This window comes from Fukomys damarensis, unplaced genomic scaffold, assembly GCF_012274545.1.
Source record: "Fukomys damarensis isolate Sample0158 unplaced genomic scaffold, DMR_v1.0_HiC HiC_scaffold_30, whole genome shotgun sequence".
NCBI lineage: Eukaryota > Metazoa > Chordata > Mammalia > Rodentia > Bathyergidae > Fukomys > Fukomys damarensis.
Window position 1 is genome coordinate 22,970,467 of NW_022900942.1, and position 21,013 is coordinate 22,991,479.

General features: G+C 43.8%; 1 protein-coding gene across 1 annotated transcript in view; it reads right to left on the minus strand.

Annotated features, from left to right (window-relative positions):
* Positions 1-11,717: 11,717 nt before the first annotated feature.
* Phlpp1 (PH domain and leucine rich repeat protein phosphatase 1) overlaps positions 11,718-21,013 on the minus strand; it is a gene marked incomplete at its 5' end in the record, with an annotated part of 207,033 nt that continues 197,737 nt past the window's right edge. Inside the window, 3 exons of the mRNA XM_010644887.2 lie at positions 11,718-13,830; positions 16,449-16,677; positions 19,162-19,356. Of these exons, the coding sequence (XP_010643189.1) occupies positions 12,670-13,830; positions 16,449-16,677; positions 19,162-19,356 (1,585 nt within the window). The remainder of the gene's footprint in view (positions 13,831-16,448; positions 16,678-19,161; positions 19,357-21,013) is intronic.

Below are 21,013 nucleotides of genomic sequence, written 5' to 3' on the forward strand. Positions count from 1 at the left end.
TTGCTTCTCCAAGTCAAGGAAAACCAAAGATTACTGGCAACCACCTGAAGCCAGGAGACAGGCCTGGCAGAGGCCTTCTCAGTATCCTAAGGAGGAACCAGTCGTGCAGCATCTTGATCTTGGACTTCTGCCTTCACAACTATATGTATCTTTATCTATATCTATCTCTATTTATCTCTATTCACATATGTATCTATCTCTATATATCTATATCTGCATATATAAACATTCAGACTTCAAGACAGAAGTTTGACCCAGAAAGTAATTCTTCCCATAATGGTGGTTCCTCTCAAAGCCATAGCAGCAGATAGCCCACCATGACCACCACCACCTGCCTGCCTGGTTTGGGGGGACCGTGTCTCCCATGGTGAAGGTCCATGGTCCATCCTCTTTGGGATTCAGCCCAACCCCGTGAGTCCCAAAAAGAGGAAGGCTTCCTCCTACCCAGGCTCAGGCTTCCTCATCCACTTCCCTTACCAGGACTATGTGGCCGTCCCCTGTGCTCCAGAGAACCCACCTCAGACACAGGGGCCTCTTCTGGAGTTGGGCTCACTGTGTATTAAATGATACAATGCAGGTTAAGGCTACCCCCTGTGGATTACATAATTATAGTTTTATTTATTTGTTTTCTTATTTATCTTTTTCTATAGTTTCCAGGTTTTCTTGCTAGATTTAAAAATATAGTCACTAAAGGCCAAAAAAAAAAAAAAAAGATATGACATAAGACATTACCAGTTTACATCAGTTTGAAAGGTTGGACTGAGTTAAATGGTGCCTCTGATATCCACCCAGACCCTGAGACTATAACCTCGTGCAAGAACATGTTCCTTGCAGATATAATCAAGCCAAAATGTGGTCACCCTGGGTTGAATGCATCCTAAAGCCAATATGGCTGACATCCTTGTAAGAAGAGGAAATCTGGATGTACAGACACATGGAGAAAGGCCATGTGATGACAAAGACAGAGATGGAAGCAAGGCATTTACAAACCAGGGAACCCCAAGGAGCATCAGGAGCAAGGAATGGCTCTCCAAGAGCCACAGAAAGAATATTACTGCTTTTGGATTCGTAGACTCCGGAAGTGTGAGAGAATGAACCCCTACTGCTTGAAACCACACAAAGTGTGCTGTACCAATTATGGTAGCTCAGGAAACCAAGGCAAGCAGAAGCCTGTAGCTGCCCCTCCACAGCACTGCTCCCCAAGGAGTGTCTTCGAGTCAGGATATCCCCATACCCATAGCCAAGCCCGCAGCAGAGGAGATGAACTCGTATTCTATATCACAAATTGCTTGATAAAAATGGACGCAGACATGCAGATAATAATGATCAGATGGATGTATGTCATAGGGAACAGGGGACGGAGTGGGCAAAGTGAGCTGGTGTCAGCGGTTACCGGGGGAGGTGAGAGGTTCATAGGGTGAGACAGAAGATTCAACTTTCAGTCAGCACACGTGCATTCAGCCTTGCTTCATGGTTCTCCTACAGCAAAATGTTTCTTTACCTTTGTGCATTAGAAGTGGATTTTATACTGGAGCCAGCCCCGCCAATGGGCTTATAAGGCTTAGCCTTTCATGTTATTCAACTTTCCCACTGCTGGGACAAAACACCTGACACCTGTGACTCAAAAGGAAGAGAGATTTATCTCTGGCTCGTGGTTACAGCCCAGGTTGGCTGGCAGAAACAGGATGAGAGAAGGTGTGGTAGGGCAAATCTGCTCACCTCATGGAAGCCAGGAAAAGCAGAGAACATCATTTAGAGATTCATCCTCCACAGGCACCTCCCGAGTGACCCACTGCCTCCAACTAAACCCCACCTCCTACCAGCTCATTCAACTGTGAGTATCTGTGGATTAATCCACCAGCTACAGCACTCCCTGGATCTAGTCATCACTCTCGTCTCTCAGTCCTGTCGAACTGACAGTTCAGATTAACTGGTGCACCTCTGAGACACAAAAGCTCCTAGCTGTGTTTAGAATCAAGTACGTTCCACCATGAATTCAAAACTCTTAGACCTAACTTTTAGCCAAGGCATCCAGTGTGTGTGGGTGGGGGGGGCAATTCAGTAAGTCTTTGATACAATAATCTCTAGTCTTGCCTTTAAGTGGTAATTCACCAATTCCTTTTCTAACGCATTTCTTCAGCCTTGTCCCCAAGAACTACACAGGTGGAAGAGCCACTGCAGTCAGAGCAGCCCCTCACACTGGAGGCTGACCACAGAGCCATAAAAATGACAAATTTTTATGAGTCCACAGACACCAGATATTCCAGCTTTGGCTACACATGGATGCTATGGAGTGAAAACCACAGGCACTCACTTAAATCCCCACCCCACACCTCAGAGACAAAAGCCACAGAGCATCCTGAAGGCTTAGCTCGAGTCCACAGGGCATGTGCTATGTGCTAATGCATGCACGCTTTGCTCTTTGGGAGCTTGCTGCTGTGAGCAGCTGCACGTGCATAGGAAATAATAACAGGATTCATGTTTATGTTGCAAACTTCAGTATTTGCCATAAATTATGCCTTTCCCCCTCAGCTCCTGCCTCTGATATTTAACTGTAATGTATTGTAGTAGCAACAAGCCAAATCCATTGAGATTGAAAGATGAGATGTAAAAAAATAACAGTGGAAAAACATATCTTTGTGGTTAGTATTAATCTTGCAAAGGAATTTATTTCCACAAGGAAGCCTGCCAAGAGCATGAGCAGAGGAGACAATGAGAACAGTGACTCACTACCTCAGCACCCTCAGAGTGGTTGGAAAAAAAAAGAGATAGAATTGGCCTTGGTATTTGCAAATAAAAGGGTTAAGAGTTGGAGTTTGAGGCCACACAGAACCACATCCCACAGAACTGGGACAGCAAAGTCTGTGGAGGGAGGGAGAACCCCATCTGCCTTAGCTTGACTCCCAGCAGGCATCCCCTTCCTGAATGAGCCTCCTGAACCAGAGGTGACATTTCTCACCCCTTCCAATCATCACCTTTCCGAGACCAGATCATTCTTGGTTCCCTGCATGTCTGAGTGGGCTGTCCCAGAAGTGACCCGTCTGCCACAGCCAAGAAGGCCACATGGAACCTGCTCCATCAGAAGCCTGGATCCTCACCTAAGAAGGCTGAGACTATGATGATGCCAAAGCCAATAAAACATCCTCCACCCTGCCCTAGAGACTTTCTCAAATACAGTCTAGTGACAGGAGTTCATTCTGAGAAACGTGTCATTAGGTGAATCTGTTGCTGTGTGAACATCACAGAACGTAAAAATGGTGACAAGGTCATGAGGTGGCGTTGTCTCTCTGGGGTTACCAGTCTAAATGTTCTCCATCATTGCCAGAAATGGTGTTACACATAAATGCACCCATGTCCTGGAATTATTGTCCAGCGTTTGTAATCCCCTCATGTCCCAGTTCCCTGACCTGCCAAGAATCTCAGTAAAGAAGGGAGTTATTTATGTGCCCATTCTTCATCTGTTGTTTGTTACTATCAATTTAGGGACACATCACAGGGACAAGACTCTCATGATGGAGGAATCTACTGGGGGAGACAATGAGAAAATAGGTAAGCAAGGTTATTTTGGATGCTACTGGAGGATGTGTGGATATTAAAATGCAGTGGTGCAGGACGGGGTGACTTGGAAGGGGCACCTTGGTTAGCACCGACAAAGAGAACCCTTCCGAGGTGACAACTGAGCCCAGGTCAGAACAGAGAAGAGGCAGCCACAGGACAAAGTAAATGAGGGCATCATACGAGGGAAGTGCGGCCTCGTGGACCTAAACAGGAAAGCAGCTTGGCTTGTTCAGCGGGAAGCAAGCCAATGTGAGCAGTCCAGCAGCTGTCAGTCAGGGATGATGTTGTGTGGAGGGGGATATTTGGCAATGTCTGGAGACATTTTTGTTGTGGAAAGTATAGGGAGGTGGTGATGGGGAGGGGACAGAGATGGTGCTGAGCATCCTTCAGTGCACAGGACAGCTGCCCACAACAGAATGATCTCTACCCAAATGTCTCTAGTGCTGAGGTTAGGAAACCCTGGGCCAGAGAGTAAAAGGGGAGAGTGGAAAAAAAAAAGCCATGAATGGAGAGGTTGCTGGATCATATAGGAACATGGAGGTCCTGATGAGAAGGGTGGGTTTTATTCTAAAATAATGGTCACCCCTGGCAGACTTCTCAGGATCCTGGTATGATCTTGTACATTTCAAAATGATGGTCTTGGTGGAAAGTAGGTGTGAGTACCACAAAGGGCTCTTGCAGAAAGCCCAGTAGGAGATACCATAGGTGGACTAGTGGTGGAGATGGATAGATGTGGATGGTTTGGCATATGGCTGCAAGACATGAATTGGCTTCACGGAGTAGTAAGGAGCAGAGGACTCACAAATGATTCTTAGGATTTGGGATACAATGAATGAATGGGTAGGTAACGGTGACATTTTTGTCATGAGAAAGACAGCTTGTGCTAGAAAACCATTTTTGGGCAGGCTGAGATTGATGTGCATCAGAGATCCATATGCAGATATGCTGTGGACAGAGGCTATTGCCACATGCACAGTGTTTAAGGTAGTTATGATACACTGGCATGTACCAACACTGTGCCACTTAAACAGTGTCACAAAGTTCAGCAGGAGGTTAAATTGCTAAGGTCACTGTCTTAGGCTACTCAGGCTGCTATCACAAATTATGACAGAAATTCACTTCTCATCATTCTGGACGCTGGGGTGACAGATCAAGGTGCCAGCAGATTCATTGTCTGCTTCATAGATGGCACCTTCTCACTGTGTTGGCACAAGGTCAGAAGGGTAAGGCTGCTGTCTGGAACCTTTTATTTAATTAATTATCTCATTAGCAGATGTTTGCTGTACATAACAATTACATTCATCATGGGAAGTTGGTACATGTACACCTCTGGGACTGTTTAGGAGAATCCTCCTGACCATAGTCACCTCCCTAATCACCTCCAAACACCATCATATTGGGGGTTCATTTCCAACATATGAATTTTAGGGAGACAATTATTCAGAGCACAACAAATCACCCAGCCAGCAGAGCAAGGATTAGAACTCAAGGCTGTGTGCTTTAGAACCCCTCTATTATTTCTTTAAAGTGTCTTTTCCTCCACTTCACTGTCAAGTCTTTATTGTCCAGTTGCTGAGGCTGGGTTTGAATTTGGGGTCCTCCTGTCTCAGTCTCCCAGAGTGCTAGGATTACAGGTGTGTGCCAGTTATGCTTGGTTCCCCAATACTTCTTGTAAACCTCTCCAACTAACTTCTGGAGGGCGGGATGTAATCCCTCTTTCTGCTTCAAATAAGCTCCACAAGAAAGGAACACCATCCCAGATATATTTGTGCTCAAGACTTACTCTATGGTTCAAATTCCTCCTTTTACAAAAAAGTAACTCTCTACCCATAATTTCCACTGTATTTGACAGATCTTTCCACAACAACAAATTGCTTGTCATGTCACACAAGCTCTATAATGTTTGGTGACACCATGGATCCTCCCCAAGTACAGACCAACTCCCTCCCCACTTGACTCCTGGGGAGTCTCCTTCCTCTGGATGTCACTAGGTCAGGGACATGATTCTATTTTCAGCAACAGATCCAGAAACTCCAAAACAACCAAAGCTTTCATTCTTTTCCTTTTAAAGCTAAATTTGGCCAAAACACATCCGTCTAGAATGAAAAGGTGCCAAACTAACCAAAGTGCTGATTTCATGGCTAAAAAGGAGCTAAACACAATGGAAAATTGCCTCACTCTCCTTATGTTCCAGCTCAGAGGACTAATCTGCTATGAATGCCTGTCCCTGGGGAACAGTGCTGTCCAGGGAACTGTGAGTGACAGCTGGAAATGACCCAAGGCCAATGCATCAGAAGATCTCCTGCACAATCTAAGGTCCCTGGAGTTTGAGGGACTTGTCCAAATCCCCTCTGTTGGGGTCAGAGCAACAAAGACTCTCTCTTTGACCAGACATGAGTCAATCTCCTCTGAGTCTGCTATAGCTGGTGTCTATACATCCCCCAAAGCCCCCTCAAAGGTCACAGGTGGGGCTTTTTCAGAGGTGGCTGGACCTAGAGTGACACTGGAGTTGATTCACGGTGCAGTGCTAGGATCAAGGGCACTAGGATGAAGGGTGTGAGTACTACCCACCTTAAGTAGCCTGGATAAGATATAAGGGATAGAGCCGTGGTCATTTTCTAGTGCTTTGCTACTTTCTGCCTGCCATGAACTGTTTCTCCTCTGCAATGCCTGTCTGTCACTCACTCTGCCTTGAAGCCACGATTATGGACTGAGACCTCTACAAATTGTGAAGCTAAATATGCCTTTCTTCCTTTTACTTTGGATGTTGAATATTTTATCTCAGCAATGAGAAAAGTAACTTAAGACAGAGTCTTCTTCATGAGTAGGGCCTGACCTTGGTCCTTGGTCCATTCCATCCAGTTTTAACAAGAATTCTTGCAGTGGACAGTCTTCTACCCTACCCTCGGTCTGACCAGTTGTGATGCTTGATCCATTTGCTTTTCACACACGGAGTATCTGAGCACCCTGGCCTGTCTTCAACAAGAATCCTGTCAAGTCAATTTATCCAGGACTCCACTTATCCCTGAAGCTTCTCCATAGTAATGTTCCCCTTTTCTGCTCCCATCCTGTTTCTTGATTATGAATCTCCGCTTTCTTTGCTATATTTGGATTATTCTACTTTCTAATATTCCCTGGCCTTGGCTTTTATCTCAGGCCTCATGTCACCCTCTTTTCCTGGATAACTGAGCTCCAGCCACGACCTCCGGGTGTCCCCCAAGCTTGCCCAGCTTGCAGTAGGACCTTCTAATCTAACAGCTGTAACCTTGCTGGCCCGTGCCTCCCACCAAGAAAGCTAAGGTGATCAGAACGCATTGCATGGCTCAGCCGTGAATATTTTCAGAACCACAATGGTACAAACAGAAAGCTAATGATTTAGCAAGGTAATGATTTAACAGTATCAAGGAGTTGGAAGAAAAGAATGGGTGTATATGAGGTAAGAAGAGAAGTGGGAGGGAGGGAGAGGGAGAGAGTGGGGGGGAGGACAGAATTCTCATTTTTTCCTAGAAGGAATTTAATAAGCATAGAAACAAAAAGAACTGGCAGTCAAACTTTCTCTGGTTAAGGTGGTGAGCTGCCAAGAACCAGCTGAAAACGTTGCTTCTGAGGACAGGGAGCCAGGGAGGATGAGGAAGGGAAAGGAACAGTGAGGAACCAAGCTTCTAGAAGCCTCGCTCTCCTGTGTGGCTTTGAAAACCAGTGATATGTATATAGAATAAAAGTACAGAGAAATAAAAGTGAAAATTTCTGAAAGGAGTGCAAAATAGTGATGGAAAAAAGGAGCCAGTCCTTGTGGCAACTGCAAATACCAAGGACGGTTAGGTAGGAAGGTCCACAGGGGTGGGGTGGGGGGGGTTTTCTGTTAAGCTGAAGTGTTTGTCCCTCCTCCCTCACTGCGGGTGGGAGGTCAGTTTTAACCCTCATAGAAGAGTGTGAAGAACCCACAGGCAACAGCCAGGACCTCACACAGCACCCTCTCTCTGGCCACACGGCAGGACTGGGACTTTGAGAGTTTGAAACTGTGGGTGCCCGTTTGGCATCTGAGACTGGGTGAGTCTGGCCCCTTTTCTGCCCCACATTCCCTCACTTGATTGTATTCTTTGATCGTATGTGTCTTTCTAGTAGATTTTCACCTTCAAAAACCAGGCTTCAGTGTTCATCTTTGGGCGCTTCTTCATGCACTCTGCCCACCCCTGCTCCTGCTGCGGGGACGTAGAACACAGTGGATTCTGCCTGGAGGCGGGGTTAGGTGAACACCTGAGATTGTGTCTGCCCTGTGCTGCGCAGACTGGGATGGAATGGAGGGAAAGGCAGTCCTCTGGTCAGACTGGCAGGCTTCACTATCACCATCTGCTGCCCTTCCTTTCCCAGTACGCCATATCATTCTTGGAATATAGGCCAGGAAGGGAGCTGGAGCCAGGACAAAATTCAACATATGGCAATTCAAGGAGTGTAAGGACAGAAACTACAGTGAGGACTCACCAAAGTTACATGAAAACTATGCGTACACTACACGCAGACAACATTGTAATACATGCCTAAAGAACTTTTTAAGGAAAAAAACTGGAACCCACTTACAGGAGGTGGCAGTTTTGCCAGATTGCTGCTTCTGAGGAAAAGTGGCCTCCTGTGCTGAGGTATGTGGGATGCAGCGTACATTTAAATGAGCCACTTTTGACCTACCAAGAGGCCCTAGAAAGAGTTTCTTAAAAGTATTATAGATCATAAAACAAGTAAAAGATCCTAATTTTGTGTTCTTGACGACTTCTTGTCTTACAGGAAAATTTCTACTAAGAAGAAATTGATTAAAAACCTACAGATGTTATTTGGGGTGGGGTTTTGTTTAAGACTTAAGGAAAAATCAAGATCCGGAGAAAGTGTAACATTTGAGAACACCATCTGAGATACCATTTCAACTTCCTTCCAAAAGGTAGGGCAGGTCATTAGGAGAAACTACGAGTTTATTGGAATAAAACCAAAGAAGTGGTAATGACTACAAAGTGATTTCAGTGTGAAGCCAGAATTACTCGCATGTCCTGAGCAAATGAGAGCAATGACAAGAGTAATTCCAGTCATAAGAAGATGGGAGAAAATTCCCCAAGTGTTCTGTTGCTTCCCCCACCCCCCTTAACAAGGTAGAGCACTGTTCTGATTCAGAATAAAATGAAGGGACTAATAAAGCAAAGAACAATAAATGCAGTGCTTGTTTATGGGTACTTAAATTTAAGGCAGGGGACAGCGTGGCTCACTTTACCACCCAGCCTACATCATGCAACGAGGCCTCAGGGATCATCTGAGCATTTTAATGCTCAACCTCAGTTTTCAGTGTGGGAGGAGAAAATCTGCAGAGGATCCATTCTGGCTTCTGACACTTGAGTGGGCCTACAGTGCTTCTTCGTGGTGGCTCAGACCCTCAAGGTCAGCACAGCTACCCTCACACCCAAGCCAGGTGTTGCAGGTCCACCCAGGTGCTTCACGAATGAGTGATGTGGTGAATCAGGTGGGTGAGATGGGCTATGGAAGCTACCTCCTATCAGCAGCCTGAGCATCACTTACTAGGTACAGCTCCTACTTTCAGTGACTGATCAGAGCCAAACTAAGTCTGAACTTTGTTCCAGTTTTGGTATTGGGTGGGGTGATTAGATACAAATCTCCTAGAACCATCTTTCAAATACACAGCAGTAAGAATCAGCTTGTGACAAACCAATGACAATAATGAAAGCAAAGTTTGCCTAGATTCTTTTGTGCAAAATGTAAGTTAGGGAGATGAATTGAAAGAAAAAATGATATTCAATAGCAAGAAGTGAGAAAAGCATACTTTCTACCTGTACCTTATCTTTTCCTCCAATTGTTGAGTTTTCCACTTTAAAAAGTACTTTTGCTGTACTCCCAATTATTTTGCAACCATCAACTCATTTACAAGGAAAACAGTTCTTACATGGAAGGCCTTAGTACTTACGAATTACTTCAAACACATTACCTGATTTGATCGCTGGGAAAGCAGTGTCTTCTGATGTGTGCTGAGAATGAATTCAAAAGCTCTTTGATGAGTGTTCACAAGGGAGTCAACATAATCGAATGGGAATTATCTCTCTGTTGGGCAGTGCTGGTAGTGATATTATTAGATATTAATCTATAAAGTTCAGAGCATATGATGTTTTGCTTTATTTTTCAAATATGGGGAATGGGAAACTGGGCAATGGGAGATGAATGGATGTTGGAAATAGATTTTTTATGACTCTGGTTATACCTCTGGTATCTCTGCATTCTAATTTCCCATAGGAAACAGTGCCCAATCACAGGACTTAGATATAATCGATTACACACTGTACAAAGCAGAAATCTTTAATATAGCACCTCTGCTACACTTAATAGTGGTCTGGATTGCCTTCTGCGATGACTCTACAAGAACAGGGAGTAAATACTGAATAGTTTCTCTGGTGTGAATAAACTATAACATACATACATATAAGTACGTAAGATCCTAATTAGATAACTGACAATGAAAAATAGGGAGAAAAGGGCTAAAGGTGTAGGGGAAGTGGAAGGGCAGGGGAAGGGGAATAAGGGAGAAGAAAAAAATATGAGAAAATGAAAAGATGGAAATAAAGTGTTTGTAAATGGGGAGGGGACGAGGGGGTGAAGGGAGTGCAGGGGCAAGGGGAAAAATGAGAGTCAAGACCTGTCACGTAAAGGTACAAGATCCCGATGATGACTGTAACTGTGCTGTATCCCTAAAATGTACCAATAAACTCAATGAGGAAAAAAAATGGAGGGAAGGTTGAGAAGTTGCACCCAGTTCCAGACAAAGGCTACATCTACCAGCAGGTGGCGCTGTGACAAAAGTAATCAAGAGAAACCAGATTAGGCAGGCTGGGCTTCTGGCCCGAGACTGGGTCTTCCAGCTCTTCAGGAGTCATTACTTTGAGCAGTGGACAAAGGCAGGGAGGCTTGAAGGCAAGCACATGGCAGCACGTGGCTGATCCATCACAAACCAGTTTCTAGAATCTTCAACTAGGCTTTCTACTAGCTAGTTTGCGAGCCTCAGTAGAGCAGCCTAAGCTTCTGTTTTAACCTCTTCTCTCTCCCTGAAACCCTTTACCAGTAAATCCAGGAAGCAGGGAATATAGCAGGAAGGGAAGCCTTTCTTAGATCTCGTAGATACCATGGTTTCAGAGATCTTCACTTGTATTAGCCAAAAGGCTGAGAAGCAATCTGAGATTTTCAAATATTAAGCACCTTAATATTAAAAACCCACAGAGAGAGAGAGAGAGAGAGAGAGAGAGAGAGAAACCCAAGGGCACTGCACTGAGCTACATCCCCAGTCATTTTTCTTGAGATAGGATCATGGATTTAAAAACAGTTTTGCACATGGGTATGGTACACAAATAGCTCAACACAGAAGGGAAGTTATTATTAAGATGAAGCCAGCCCACGGGCCACCAATGGAGGGACAGAGAGTCCACTACAAGCCTACAAGCTAGGAAACATTAATCACCGCATCATTGTGAACTTACTGGGTACTCCCTCAGTCTTGGACGGAGATGGGTAGATATGGGAATTTGGTCTGTGAGACGGGGAAGCAAACGGTCTCTTCTACACACTGAACTCACAGCGCTGGGTGAGGACATGGGGTGGAGGGGAAAGCTCCCAGGCTGTAAACGTGCCTTCTGGGACAGCAAGGAACATGGGACTCCTTGGCATACATCTGTGCTGACATTATTTTTGCTAGCAGTGTAGAGTAAGCCAACCAATTCTTAATTTTCGCCCTTTTCATAAGCATACACTGACCCATTCAAGTGATGTGGGGGCTCTCAGAACTGAAAACAAACTTGGCTTCGTGGGAGTAGATGCTTTCCAGGGATGTCCTGTATGAGCCTCTACCAATTTCCATCAACATCTTCCTTACCTCACAATAATACAAAATGGGAAGGCGTGAGACCGCCTATTTACACTGCTAGCCAAAAAGTCAATCTCACTACCTCACTCACTGTCATTTGACTTGTTGGGTGTACTTCCTTAAAAAAATCCAAGCCAGTAATGTTTGATAATCCCAGCACCCCATCCATTTGCTCCATACCCAGGCTGGGGTGATCATCTGAGACACACCTGGTTGCTGAGACAAAAGCAGATGGATCCAATACTTGTAAATTTCATATTTATTATAACAAAAATTATGACATGTCCATTTGTGCATTCTGCTTTAACATAACTCCGGGTATGTAAATGGTCTAATGGAACGCTATACAGTCATGTTGATTGTGGCAGCAGTAAGGAACACAATTAAAAAGTGTCTGCAAAAGTCAAGAGGATGGGGTCAGGAGAGGAAAGAAACTGGTTCCGGGCCCCTCAGTGCAGGCTCTCATTCAGTGGCCTCAGAGTTGCCTCATCTGAACCGCACTGTGCTGGCTGCCTGGCCTCCACCCAGAAGGTGAGCTGGGGCTGGGGACGGGTAGGGAAGGCTCATCAGAAGGAAAAGAAAAGAAAAGTCAGTTACGTAGGCTGTGTCCTTATGCCAAGACTACAAAACATTTTAAGCATCACTATATAACACTGAGCTATTTACAATAGAAATTTCTCAATCAACTGTTCTCTCAGAGAAAATTAGTGAATCCCAGTGACTTAAGTCACCTGACAGAGTAAAGCAACTCCTAGGAGTTAGTCTCCATATTCTACAAATGTCTATCATTTTCAAGACAAAAAAGCCCCCCCAGAAATACAGAATTATAATATTAAATCACTTAGCAATGGCAACTTGCCCTGCCTTCCAAACAAAACAACAAAAACCCTTTTTAAAAAATATTACATTATCATTAACCATTTCTCTGTAATATATTAAACCTTTTGTTCTTTGTCTTTGTACATCTGATATGTTAGGGAATGAAGCTAACAAATTTAAATCATATTGGTAAAGCATCGCTAGAAGAAAAGTGGTAATTATTTTTAAACTAACCAACAGAAAGAGAAACTACAGATTAGCTGAAAAGATAGACTGGGGACAATGTGGGAGAAGGACATGGAGTAAAACCCCTGGTTTAATGTGAGCCTGGGAGACTCCTGCAACTCAGTCTTTCTGGGTTAGTTTATTTTTAAAACAGCACTCAGACTGGGTCACAGTGATGTGTCGTAATAGTCCGGCAGCTGGTCCATCTGAAACTGCCGCTGTAGTGGCTGCTGCTGTATCTGTGGTGGCTGCTGCTGCTGCTGCTCCTGGTGATGCTTCATGATCTCTTTGACTTCTTCTTCCAGCTCTGGGGGTATAATAAACTGATCATCAGGGTCTGGCTGAGCTGGGGCAGCAAAATAGCCCCCAGGCTTCCGAAGAGGGGCGTCTGCAGCAACCTCAATCACATTGTGGCTCCTTTCCTGGGGTGCAACAGAGCCATTAGGCCTGCGGCGCCCAATGGTTCCCACAGAAGAAAAGTCTGCCTTCCTGGGAAGACCTGGCTCATCCTCATTGGCGCTAATGACAATCCCTTCATCGCTGGCCTCAGCTGGCAGCTGTAGCAGGTGCTGCTGCTTCTCCTTCTCCTTGGCCCGAATACAGTGGATGTCCACCTCCACCTCCACTCGGCTGCCGTTGGTGAAGACACCCTCAATTGGTTCTTCATCATCACTGTCAAGGCCATTGTCTGAGAAGGCGCTGGAGAAAGTGGCGCTGGACAGCTGGCGCTGAAAGGAGTTGGACAGACAGACAGGGTGGAGCATGCAGCGTTGCTCACTCAGATAGGCAGAGCTGCTCTCATTCAGGGCTCCAGGCGGGGGCTCATCAGAGGCTGTCGACCCCACCTCACTGCTCATCTCCGAAGTAGAGAGCTCACTACTGATCTCAGACGCCATGCCGCTGCTAGAGGATGGCACACCCAGCCCATCAGAGGGCCGATCCTTGATTACCATGTTGACTGAGGGCGGGAAGATGCCTGGGCTGGGTGGTGGGACACTCCCGCCAGTGCTGAGCTCACAGCAACAGAAGCTGTCCTCAGTGACGCTGAGCTGTACGACCACAGCACTGATGCTGTCATGGCAGCCATAGCTCTGTGCCAGGGTGCACAGCTTCTTGGCAGCAGCCAGGGCATCGGGCACGTTGCGCACAGCCTCCACAGCCTCCTCGATGGACAAGCTGTCCCACAGCCCCTTACTGCCCAGGATGAAGAACTCATCCTGGGGGGTCAGGAGCACAGACTGCACATGGGGGCGAGGTACTACACTGGGGTGGAGGAAGGTGTAGCCCAGGATGCGTGTGGACTCAGTCACTCCATTCACCTTGCCATCCTGGAAGAAAAGGGGTTTCCAAAGACAGTGAGTACAGAAAACAATTGTGCGCTTTCTCAGGGTCCCCTGGCTGTAGGGCCACAGGGAAAGTGCTGTGTGGCCAACAAAGGGAAGAACTGTTTACCCCATAGGAAGTGGTTACTGTGCAGGCCCAGGTAAGAAAGTAGCGTCAGGGACAAAAAGATGTTTCAGCTATTTCCTTCATCAGAGTTATGTTTACCCTAGGTGACAAGATCTGTCATGTACCAGGAAGGCTGTCATAACCTCACATGCAAGCATAGTCACTAGCTCCTCAAAAGACAGAAGAGCCTTTGTGAGATAAGGTAGTCTCCTAAGAAATGTATCCATGGCAGGGACACTTTAACCTTATGTTCCTCTCTCCTGGGGCATTGAGCACAAGTGTCAAGGGTGTCTGAAGGCCCAGGAGAAGGGACAGACACTGAGTAGACTTAACTGGTGGAGACAATCTTGTGTCAGTAGCTGGGTCAGAATGCTTATGTTTGGAAAGGCAGATGCTACAGAAGTACCACTTCTTAAGATTTCCTTGAACCTGACTTTCTGTTGGTGCATGGGGATGGCAAAGTCTCTGGGATTTAATTCAGCTGGACTCATGCCATTTAAATCAGCAGCCAAAGTTCTAGATCATTTGCCAACAAAAAGACCTTTACATTTTTTTTTTAACTTCACGTATCTTTCAACTTTGAGGTTCTCAGGCCCATGTCCCAGTTTCCCAGGCTTCCTCATGGCCCTACTTTTAATACCTCTTTCCACTGCAAGATTCTATGAGGACGAATGCAGCTTTTGTGTGTGTCTAGGAGGAGTGAGTGTTTCTTCAGAGAATATTCCCTTCTTCCCCAACCCTACTACTGACTTGTTTTAGTTTGTCCTTGGGGTGCTTTCTCCCTAACTCCTCATAAAACCTTGCCATGCCACCAACACAAGCAGGTAGCATTCTTAGAAGTAAAACTAGTAAAACAGCTTCAAGCACAATTGCAAACCCCATTGATTCTAGTGAATTAATTTGCCCTCCAAGTGCAGAATTCTACAAAAATTCATCTATGCTGTTTTATCTACCCTTTAAATTTCTACCCATCGGAACGAAGAGTTTTGTGTATTAAGGAATACAAAAAGACAAAAAACCCCACACCCCAAACACTCACTCCTGAGCATCTTCAATGTAGACAAACATGGGAAAAAGAGTGGCACAGAAATAATAAACAAAGGCTAACCTACATTCATTCATTCAAGCAGCAGAAATCCTTAAACTTTGAATCATGTTTGGTATAATGTTGAGCAGTTAATCCCGTACATTTGACCTTGCTCCTTAACACAGTTTCGAACATTCATTTTAATTCTCTCTGCTCCAAGATTAGACATACAACTAAATTTACACAAACTCACTTCCACAGAATCCCACAGTGTACTTGAATCTTTCTGTGTCTTTCTATGGTCCTTAAAAATTCCTATGGAATTTTTCTTTTTCTCTACTGAGATACGAACTTTTACAGTATTAGTCTGCCTCAAACCTCACATGGTTCTATGAGTTTTATCAACAACAGAAGTCTAACACTTCTTTGTGGGCAAATGTGTATCTGTGGAGATCACTGCTGTACCCCCAAATCATCTTCTAGGCAAATAGTAGTGAACTATATGGTGAATTAGTAAAGGGAGTAGAAGAAATGCCAAAGAAGACCCATTTTGGAAGTTCCATTGGTAATGAACATATTTACTTCAGGATTTCTCAACAGGAGCACTGTTGCCATCCAGGGGACTGTCCCTTGGACAGATGCTTAGCAGTATCCCTAGCCTCTGCCCACTATGTGCCAACAGTACTCTCCATCCAGTAGTGATGACCAAATATGTCTCAAAGTCTCTTCCCCACCATGGTGAAAACTAGTCCCAGATGAGAACTACATTACTCAAATGGAGCAAAATTCAAATGGAACCTGAAGCGTGAACCAAAATGACAACTAGTTACATTTACACAGAGTTTGCAAGTCATCCTAGCCTTGTTAGACAGACTAGACACACTACTATTCCTCACTTTATAGATGACAAAACCAGGATGTGTAAAGTGGCAAGAGCCGAGATACAAAAACAAACCAGCAGTGTGATTTCAATACTCAACCACCCAACCATGCCTTTGTAGACTGCTATGAAGGTCAAATGAGATAATGTCCATGAAGCAATTCATAAATGTTGTTATTTCATAGGTTACCATATCTCTGGAAATATACAATTAATTTATCTTGAGACACTATAGATTTGAGATTCCAACTTTAAACCAGCTTCAGAAATGTCCTGTGAAGGGCTGGGGATTTAACTTAGCGGTTCCACTGCCTGCCTTGCAAGCGCAAGGGCCTTAGTTCGATCCCCAGTATGACAAAAAAACAAAACAAAACAAAACAAAAAAAAAACCCCAACCAACCAACCAAACAAATGTCCTGTGAAGGCAAATGTTGCCTAACTGGTGGCTGTCCATGACCTAGCTCCATGATGATGAACCTTTTGGAGCTTTCAATGATATAAACAGACTGCTACGGCATGCGTGCCATAGGGTCACCACCATGGACCCAGCTTCTCCTCCCCACCATCTTGAGGAAAACCCCTCTTCTTACCTCAGTGATAATGGCCTTGTGCTGCTTAATTCTCTTCAGCTCTTCTTCACAGCTCATGACGTATGATCTGGACAGAGGCAGTGGCTTCCCATTTCGACAGAGAACTGTTTGGCACTTGCCCACATTAGCAGAGGTCAAGGTAAAGGATCCTCCTGGGTCCACAGGGTCATGTTTGATGTGACAAAGGACAGCAGCACCTCCAAGTTTTTGTCCAGCAGTTCCAAGTTTTCTAGAATCCGAGAGAGGGAGTGAAAACGTGTTTTGTTAATTCAGTAAGACTACACCAATGGCTAGGGCCAGGAGTGAGACAGAACACAGGGTCTCTACTGATAGCCTTTCGACCAAAACATACAATCTTCTTCTCAGAGAACAGAGCCCCAAAACCCAACATCACACAATCCAGTAGAGAGGTATCTGCTGACAACTGCGGGAATGTGTCACTTTTCCATTCAAAGCATAATAGCTGGTCTGGAATGAAGGAGCCCCCTTCGACTGCTGTGTCCAACCTGCCACCTCAGATCAATCACATTGCCCTGGCTTCACACTCCAAGGGGAGCAAAAAATTACAACTTTTTCCATCTATTTTTCTAAATCCCCTCTGTTCCCAGCAGGGGAAAATTGAAGGAACCCCTTGAATCAGGGCAAGTATGAATATATGAAACCCATGCACAGGCCCTTCTGATAGATGCTCACCGTGTGGGTCTTATGTATTGGACAGCTCCTATTTTGCCCTATACTAAGACTTTTCTGGACCAGTACCATTTATTCTAGAAATCGTACAGAAAGGACACTGTAAGAATCAAGCACCAAGTGTGTATGACTCATCCTTTATTCATGTCTACCAATCCATAGGCTTATTGAATACATGAAGCACCTGAATATTCTGACAATCAGAGGGAGCAAAGAACTCTAGTCAAAAGCTCCACAAGTGGTAATTCCTCCAGGAACCCTGCTGTTTCTGAGTGATACTGAAATAAACAGGGTTAAGTAAAATAGCCCCCTAATTCAAGAGGGCAAACTCTCAGGTAATCAGAAGGACATCAGCTCCTCTCATGTACTTAAGTTAAGTGACTGGTAACAGAAGCAATGGAAACCATGTTTGCCTACCCACATGCATCAAAAGATCAGTTACAAAGACCATACAGTTCCCTTAAAGGACCAAAAAATCTACCATAGTCCTGTATTCTATTAACACATAGAGAAAATAAGAGGTACACAAAAGATGCTGGAAATGGGCCTGTAATTCAGGAATCTAAATTCTAACTTCCAGACACCTATAGCTAGATTTGTTTGGCTTTAAGCCCTTCCAAGGCAGCTCTATTTTCTTCCTGAAAGACACAAAAGTTTGTGAAAAGCAGAGCCAGTAATTTGAGTATGAAGGTATTGGATTTTAATTCTTACCCACTGGGGTGTTGTGAAGGTGTGTGTGTGCGTGTGTGCTATGATGTGCATACAAGTGTGTGTATGACATGTTTTTTTCCTAGGACAAGGTAGTGGTAAAAATAGAAAAGTTGCTGGGCCTGTATTAGAACATCCTCTGGAGCCTTACTGCACATAGACAAATCCTGAGTGTACCACTTATGGTTCTTCAGGGACTGGGCTTCATCTTTCTGCATTTCATCAATAAAAGAACAGTAATACCTATCTCACTAGGAAAAATTATGACATGTCTGGTATTTAGAAAAATGACTATATATATGAAGGACTGGCTTGCTAAGTACTGGCTCTTATCATTGTTCAACTGCTTACAGGAACCTGACAAACAGTGCTGAACTGGACAGCAAGGAACCATAGCAGACCTCCTTCACTGGGCTCCACAAGCGGAGCCATTTATGACTTAGAACGGCATTCCACAACAGACTGTCTACTCTGGTTAAAAGTTATTTCTTTTGGCAGATTATCCAGAAAGAGGAGAAGCATAGAAAGAGAAAAGATCATCACTTCTGCTCTGACCTTTAGAGCACTGTCATTCTGAGTCCCACAAGAGCAAAAGTCTACAGTGTGATATTTATACACAGGTAATTCCTTTACAACCCATAAAGCTCTTAAGGAAACAAAAGAATGAGCAATTCTTTGAATGAGGGAGTCTTTGTAAAATTTAGTCCTAAGAGTCCAAAGAATATCTCCCAATTTTTGCAGTGACCTAAAGTTCTGTTGAAGGTAGAAATGCCAGGCGATGGCCTAGAATTCTGCTACTAACATTGCCTTGAACACTGTATACAGGGGAAAAAACAACATACAAAGAGTATTTTAACTCCTGCCTAAAATCTGATTACCTACCTCAATTTCACAAAGGTTTATACTATCTTAAAACCAGTGATAGTGTTTCCTGAAGGTTAACAACCTGTGTTGGAAACAGTCCATTTCTAAAGAAATCCTCATACCACCAGATCTAAAGAGCTTGTGACACTCATGTGATGATTTAGGAAAGAATGGGTGAGGTAAACAATGAAAATCGGGAATTGGTACAGTCCTATGAGGTTCAGATGGCTGAGAAACTAAATTCCAGTCACACTTTGTTCCTACAAAAGTATCTGAACATTAGTATGTCTCAAACCAGAGGGCAAGCCATGCTAGACAAAATTGCAAATGTGTCTTGAGCACCCATAGTCAAAAATAGTGCGTTGACATGATTAGGCAACTAATTTTCTAACCAGAGGGAAAACACTTAAAGAAGAGCAAGAAAACACACAGCAGGGACATAAAGTTTTACCTTTGCATAACAATGAACGTATTGACCATGTATTCTTCTTCATTTTTAGTTTTCTGCAGCTCTTCAGCCAAAATGTCACTCATGGTACACTGCAGAAGGTAAGGCACCTCCACATTCCGGTCTCCATCAAATACACCATACAGGGCCTCTCGGTTGTCACAGAAGTTATTCACAGACAGAGCTGCAACACACAACCTGAAAAGGAACAACATTTTGTGCCAAGTCTATTCATCTGCCCCTCTCAACTCTACCCACCCTCAAGATTTTCTATTTCAGTATTTTCCTTCATGATGCTCATCAAAGAATAGGTAAACTGATTCTGTTTAATTTTATTAGTCAATTTCTATATGCAAAGAATGACTAACAAGTATTATGCTTCACACATAACTCCCCTACCCTTCCCATTTTATCTTTATAGCAGAAAAAGGGGTAATGAGAAATAATGTTAGATTATAAATTATTATCTGTATGTTCATCTAATAAAAAATTATTAAGGAGAACTTCTATATCTGAGTGTCAACTGAAACACTGGAAAAATATAGGAAATACATGCAAAGTATATAAAAATACATGAAAGCCTTAATGTTTTAAAAGGTGGAAGAAGCCTCCTCCCCATAAAACAGTATTCAGACCCTTAACAGTGTGTGGTATCTGCCCTGCTTACTTCTGGAAAAATTCCTAAGCTGTCGCACCAGGAAGAGGACCCTATGTAGAGTCTGTGGCCTCCTTTAGTTGAAGGAGGACCAGGAGGTTAGAGTTCCTGAACACAGTCTCACCACTAAAGCTCAGAATTAAACTGTTTCCAAGTAAACTGTGTCCCAGAAATTATCCAAAATGAAACAGAGAGAAAAAAGAACTGGAGAGATGGAACAAGGGGTATTAGTGAGTAATGGGACAGTATCAAGCAGCCTAAATCACAGGGAATTTGAGTTTTGAAAAAGAAGAGAATGAACAGTTAAGAAAAACTTAAGGCTGAAATTTCAAATTTGATGAAAACTACAAACCTAAACTGCCAGCAAGAGAGGGAAAAATATTTAACTGAGGCACAACAAAATCAAATTACTAAAATCCAGGAAAAAGGAGGATGGGACAGGGGTGCAAGGCCATAACATACAGAAGACCGTGGAGCAAAATTTTCAAGTACTGATGGGAAAATAAATCTAAACAAATGTACTAGAATTTTGACAGCCTAGATTTCTAAACCAGTAAAAATAGCTTGTAAAAGTTAAGGTGAAAAGGCTGGCCATGGTGGGAGCACGAGGCTTAAGCTCAAGCCGAGCCTGGGCAACTTAGCATGACCCTATCTCAAGATGAAAAAAGAAAGGATGGAGGATATAGCTCAGTGAGAAGGCCCTGAGTTAAATTCCCAGTACCTCAGCAAAACACTTTGCAGAAATGAATATAAAAAAGGGAAAATTTTACTGAAAAGAGACTTTTTTTATATATAAATTATTAAAAAGAAAACAAATATTTAGCACCTGTTATGTGTCATGGCTAGATACTTAGACAACTTGAAAATAAAATCCTTGCCTTTAAGGAATTAAGGCATAAATAATAGTAACCATTACTATTAATAATAGTAGCTAAAAGTTAAACGGGTTTTACTATATGGCACACTATTCTGTGTAACTCATGTTATAATAACCCAATAGGATTATTCCTCATCTTATAGATGAAGAAATTAAGCTGAAGAGAAACCAATTAAATGACCACAGTCACACAGCAAGTATTCTCAGCGAAGAGGTCTTGTTTTCAGGTTGATATTTTGGAATTCCTTCCTTTATTTATCAAGAAAAGCAATTCAGGCTGATGGTTTAGCTCAGTGGTTCTGCTGTCTGCCTTGCAAATGCAA